The sequence below is a fragment of the Azolla caroliniana genome, unplaced genomic scaffold, assembly GCF_043228905.1.
Source record: "Azolla caroliniana isolate FFs.n. ecotype wild unplaced genomic scaffold, voAzoCaro1.0.p SCAF_1194, whole genome shotgun sequence".
NCBI lineage: Eukaryota > Viridiplantae > Streptophyta > Polypodiopsida > Salviniales > Salviniaceae > Azolla > Azolla caroliniana.
The window spans coordinates 1-6,149 of NW_028231629.1; the positions used below are offsets into that span (position 1 = coordinate 1).

General features: G+C 36.0%; 1 protein-coding gene across 1 annotated transcript; it reads left to right on the plus strand.

The window, feature by feature from the left end:
- The first annotated feature begins 6 nt into the window (after positions 1 to 6).
- LOC147847312 (very-long-chain aldehyde decarbonylase GL1-9-like) lies at positions 7 to 4,849 on the plus strand. Its single transcript, XM_087339327.1, has 2 exons — positions 7 to 473; positions 4,079 to 4,849. Exons 1-2 carry the CDS (start codon positions 246 to 248, stop codon positions 4,628 to 4,630), a joined length of 780 nt encoding a protein of 259 aa, XP_087195453.1. The 5' UTR covers positions 7 to 245; the 3' UTR covers positions 4,631 to 4,849.
- Positions 4,850 to 6,149: the final 1,300 nt, after the last annotated feature.

Sequence of the window (6,149 nt, forward strand, 5' to 3'; positions counted from 1 at the left end):
TTCTCAATGAAGGATTTGTAGCTGTAAGGGAGGGATTTGGCTGGAAGATCCTATCTTGCTATATAAATTTCAACAATGTTGAACCATTAATTGATCTATATATCAGATTCTTTTCAAGGTTCTTTGCCATTTTCTTCAGAGTTCCTTTTTGAGATATTCCCTGGAATTCAACAGTCCACCGAGCTTCTTCTCAGATTCCTTTTGAGTCTCGTTTCAAACTGGAATTACTAGAAACAAATCAAGCCATGGTTCCATGGGATGGTTATATAAGTGATGAAGTAATGGGAGCTCTAGCTCCTATAGTTGTGTATTGGATATACGCTGGATTCTATCATGTGTTACCTGTTTCTGATCGATATCGTCTCCATGCTCGCAAAGAGGAGATAAAAAACATTGTTTCACTCTCAGAGGTCATCAAAGGTGTCCTTTGGCAACAGACTCTGCAAGCTGTGGTTGCTATTTCCATGTTTCAGGTGCCTAATTTTTTACATGAATTTCATATGTATTCGCAATTCAATGGGTACAATGTATCATAAATTTGTTTGCAAAGCTAGGTTTTGCATTCAGGCCTAACTTTATGCGAGGAACATTTTTCGGAAGAATTTCAGGTGTTAAGAGAATATAGCTTAAGAGTATTTTGAAGTTTAGCTATTGCATGCATTAACTCCTTTGAGGGAGAACTAACTTTTTGTGAGGAACATTTTTGAGATGAACATTGTATGTAAACAATGTAGGTGATACATCTTAAGATTATTTTGAAATTTAGGTATCACGTGCATGCATAAATTTGTGAGGGAAAACATAGGGTGCAAACTTGTATTTTTGTAGTTGAACGTGGATGTGTTCTTGGTATCATGCCAGTGCTATTTAGTCTTGATATTCAAAAAGCATGGAGGTTTACTTCTTGGTTGATCTTCGTTTTTGATAATGATAAACACAGATGTATGCTCAAACATGTGTTTTGGTTCAGAGAGTGAACCAATTTGGCGTCTGTCAAATTGATGAATTGGTTATTCTTCAAGTGATCTGCCTTGGTTAATCCTATAATATGACCTTTCAGGATAGGAAACTTTTCTTTTTTACTGTTGATTATAGAATCTTGGTAACTTCATGAATATCACTAGTGCTTGGCAGCATTTAGCTGTGATATTTGCAAACTGTGTGAGCTCCTGGCTATACTTCTTGTTTAAGATTTTAGCTGGAACTAACTAGCATGAATACCAGAATATGAAATTTTTTACATTATTTAATACTTAGGTATTATTTTCTGCATTGTTTTTGTCCCATGGCAAGAAACTTATATTCTTGACCTAGTTACATTGAGTAGAAAAATATATTCTTACAAAAATTGATGGCTTCCCCTTGAAGTAGATTAATGTATTTCTAAACCCTTCCCTTGATATTTGATATAACTGAAGTATTGTGGAAAATGTAGTCAATAGTACTTTATATGGATGCTTGAAAGGTCAAGGAGAAGGCCTTTGGGGGATGCTCATTTCTTTACTACTATATGGAGTTGCTATTTTGTTTTTTTTCAGATTCTCAGAATGGATTACAAATATATCGAGATGCTTTTACATGAAAAAAGTATGTGGATGATATTTGTGATTGAACCTTCACAATGCAAAAATGATGATGTTGAACATCACTCAAACATGGGTAACAAAATGAAATCATCAATTCCTAGGAGAAAAACTTGTGGAGTACACAAATTCCTGCATGTATCTAGGTGGGTGCCAGTTTACTTATAGAAGGACAGGGAAGTTTCTGCTTGGTTTTATTTACGATATGCAATCTTTGCATGAGACAGTCAGCACATATATAGTATTAAGAACCACTGGCAAATTTGTGGGTTTTGATCCTCTTGTTATATTTGGTCTATGGAGTGGAAATTTTGGGACATGTCTTCACTGGCCATTTAACTTGAGAGATTTGGAGGATATTCGTTCAAGGATTGACAACATGATATTGAGAAAATCAGATGTGCCTTGTTATATTTGGTCTATGGAATGGAAATTTTGGGACATGTCTTCACTGGCCATTTAACTTGAGCGATTTGGAGGATATTCGTTCAATGGTTGACAACATGATATTGAGAAAATCAGATATGCCTTGTTATATTTGGTCTATGGAGTGGAAATTTTGGGACATGTCTTCACTGGCCATTTAACTTGAAAGATTTGGAGGATATTCGTTCAATGATTGACAGCATGATATTGAGAAAATCAGATATGCCTCGTGGACAGGGGAGCAGCCTGAGGTACTGTTTCGAGTCTGGACTTATGTTTAGTGGATTTGGGAGCTCCAAATCCAAAGATGTCCAAGATTGACATTTATGTCATCAAAGTAATTAGGTGAACAATGAGCAGAAGATCTGAGCAGAAAAACATAGTGTTTTCAAGTAATCAAATTGGATATATAAATAACATTGATTAGCCCCAATGTGCCATTTTGTATTAGGATGACACATGATCTATCCTATCTTTACAAGCCCTTTCACTTTTCTTATCTGCTTCTGATTAGGCATGACACACTGACAAGGCAGATACACACATTTTAGGTACGTATCATGCCGGTACTTGAGTTAGAGGAACCTGTTTGCCATTATATTGCTTAAATAAGTAATAAGGGGAAGATATTGTGGTTAGGCAAACACTCAAACACCATTTCTTTGATCCGTAACCTAGTTGGAATATATCTATTGGTGAACAAGGATATTTGAGCCAAGCCAATGTGGAAGCTATAAGTGGAAAGATAATGAAATTGTCTCTGGTTTCAAAATGAATGTTGATTTTAAACAACCACCTGCAATTGGATCAAATAAGGGAACATGGTGCTGCGATAATGAGTAATCAATGACAGAAGTATTTAGCTTAATAGGTACCCCATTGCATTTATGATTTACTGTTTAGAATAATGCATCAAATCATGATGGTCTTCATTGGATTCTTGGTTTATTATTACATTTGCCAACTCTCTGAAACCAAACAACTAGGATCTTAGAGGCCCCAACCTGTGCAGAAGAAGCCCCTGCATCCCTTAAAGATTCCTTCTTTATATTACAGCATAAGTTCTGGAACCTAGGTTTCCTAAATAGATTTTGCGCAAAAATATCCCCAATTCAGGGGCTGCACTCAATTCAAACAACCTCTCTGCTTCCGAGGTTGTGAGTTACCATTGCATATTCTATTCTTTATGGCTCTGTCTTCCTGAATCCCTTCACCACTCATCCTCCAAGTTTCATAAAATGAAGTGAAAATGCAAGATTCTTGAACACAATCTGAGTTGGAAATTGACCTATTTTATCACAACATGAGTTGGAAGTTATATGGTCAAAACAACTCTGCATTTCTATTTCCAAATCTGGAGGAGTGTAGCGGGTCGGGCACTTAGACTGGTCAACCCTCAGCTATCTTGTTACAGTTTCCAAGGGGAGTCCCATCAAACACTGGCCCTTATTTTAGATGCTGAGTGACCACTTCGTTGTCCAACTCTAGTTTCAAGGATGCTAGTTGAGTACTGTATCATCCTGTAGCAGATGGAGTTTATTATCATAGATGCTAAATCTGGTCAACCTCTGAACTCTTCTTGGTTGTACACCATCTTTGATCTAGATATCCATAAATGACACATACCATGGCTGGAAGATCAACTTGTGGTAATGATGTATCCTATTTGGATTGTCATCTGACGAAGTTCCAGTTGCATCAGGAGTATACAAGGATATTCGGCATCCATCAAGTTTTTGTCAATTGACCCCAGACTCAATGTTGAGGCTTTGTAGTTAAGCTCTTAATTTTTCAGATTGGCTACCTTCAGAGTCCGTATCTGTAGCCTGTGACTTTGACTGTAGAGTCAATATCTGTGACTGCTGTGATGTTCATTTCAGCTTACTCTTCTTAAAACTCTGGTTTTGGAAAAAAATTACCAAGATATGCGATGTTTTTGTATCGAAATGTCTAATCTGATGGATCTATTGTAACATTTATTAATGCTGCAATTTTTATTGTGGGACAGTAATATTCTGATTTGTGTTGCAAAGGCAGGTAACACATGTGTGAGTTGGTGTCCATTGTAGGTAACGTCAAGAATGGGCGTTGCTGGAAAAACTATCCAGCCAAGTTTTTGGATCCAAATCTTACAATTCATTATCGCAATGGTGGTTATGGACACGTGGCAGTACTTTGTACATCGTTATATGCATGTGAACAAATTCTTATATCGTCATATTCACTCTCAACATCATAGACTTGTTGTTCCTTATGCAATTGGGGCTTTATACAATCATCCTATTGAAGGGTTGCTGCTGGACACTGTAGGGGGTGCATTTTCATTCCTACTTTCTGGAATGACACCGCGGACTTCAGTCTTCTTCTTTTCCTTTGCAGTGATCAAGACTGTAGATGATCATTGTGGGTTACAATTGCCAGGTAATCCATTCCATTGGCTGTTTAGAAATAACACAGCATATCATGATGTTCATCATCAGCTTCATGGCATCAAGTATAACTTCTCTCAGCCTTTCTTTATAGTGTGGGACAAAATTCTTGGTACATATATGCCATACACTCTGGTTAAAAGGCCAGATGGTGGTTTTGATGTCAGATTCGTAAAAGGTGCAACCAGCTAAAACATGCCATTAAAGCAGTATATTGCTTCTCGTTGTGGAAAGTCCATTATTTGTTGGTTTTTGCATTTGCTGATGAATTATGAATTCTAATGATGATGGTATGATGTAGAAAATCACATCCAAAATAATCGTATTCTTTCCGGGTATGATCAAACCATATAAATGCATGCTGTAAAGATGTTCTGTATCCCACTCACTGGTAGTGATAATGTTTTTTCCTATGAAGGTAGACATTTCAACAGTTTCCATGACTAGATCAGACATGTGTTTGTTTCCCAATATGTACTTAGGACCCACCACCATTGGGGTCTTGCTGGAAAAAAAGATTGGAATTATGAAATCTTTGTACCAAATGGATAACCATGTGGCATACTATGTAGGTTCTAATGTTTCTAAGGGTGTATTAAACTTTTGAAAGGTGATGGATATTTTTCAAAGTTCAAAGTTCTCCACAAACTAAAGCTCAACAAGATGCTCACAATGGTTGCATTTATGCTGTTTGGGGACTTCATGGAAATCTTCAAGGTATCATGACTGTAAGTTTCATTATGTGAGATGTAATTACACAGGTTCATGAAATTGCAGAGGATGAATTAGAGGCTGGGAAAAAGAGTTGTTGCACATTTGCCCTTCCGCTATGACTTTTTTTTCACCATGTTCTTAATGTACATTTTATAATGTCTCAAATTTCAATTCATAAAATTATATGGAGGTTCTCAAATTTCAATTCATAAAATTATATGGAGGTTCTATGTGGAAGGGTGGTTACCATCTTTATTAAAGATTTTGCTTGATATTGAAGCTTAATGTAGGAAGCTAATTCTCCGTTTAAGTTTGTAACATGCCACAATAATGCGGTTCTTTGTATCTGTACATCTAATTTATAGTTTATAGACATTGCTAGCAAAGATTACTGCCATGAATAGGCTAGTAAATTTAAGAGTATTTTGACCCAAGAGAATATAAAATATACCACTCTTATTCTATGGTCAATAAGGGTATTGGTTTAAGAGCATATCGACCAAAGAGAGAAGATACCATATACCACTCTTATTAGGGGCAAAGTTAAACACATTGCTTGTAGAATGAGAAATTTATCATTCTATACCCCTTCTCAAAAAGTGAGGTAGTGTATGCTTCAAACTACAATCAATAAATTAAACACAAGCATATTCTAGATTGATTTAAGATGGTTATGATAAAAAGTATCACCTTAAGAAATTATATAACTAAGTAACGAGTTATTTTTGTGATTCCAATCACATGCAAACTTTTATGAGTATTCCTTATCTATGGTTCATTATTTAGTGGACTACACCTAAAGTTAAGCTCAAATTTGGAATAGTATATCAAACTCTCCATTGAGTGCTAGGATGTTGTGTTCATTGAAAGAGGGCAAGGAATTAAAATATGCCCAATATACATGATGCAATTTTACATTCATTAGGTTCATTGAGTTCGTGATTTTAATATTTTGTGTACATTGATCCATTACAATTTACATTGCCTAAGCCTTAAT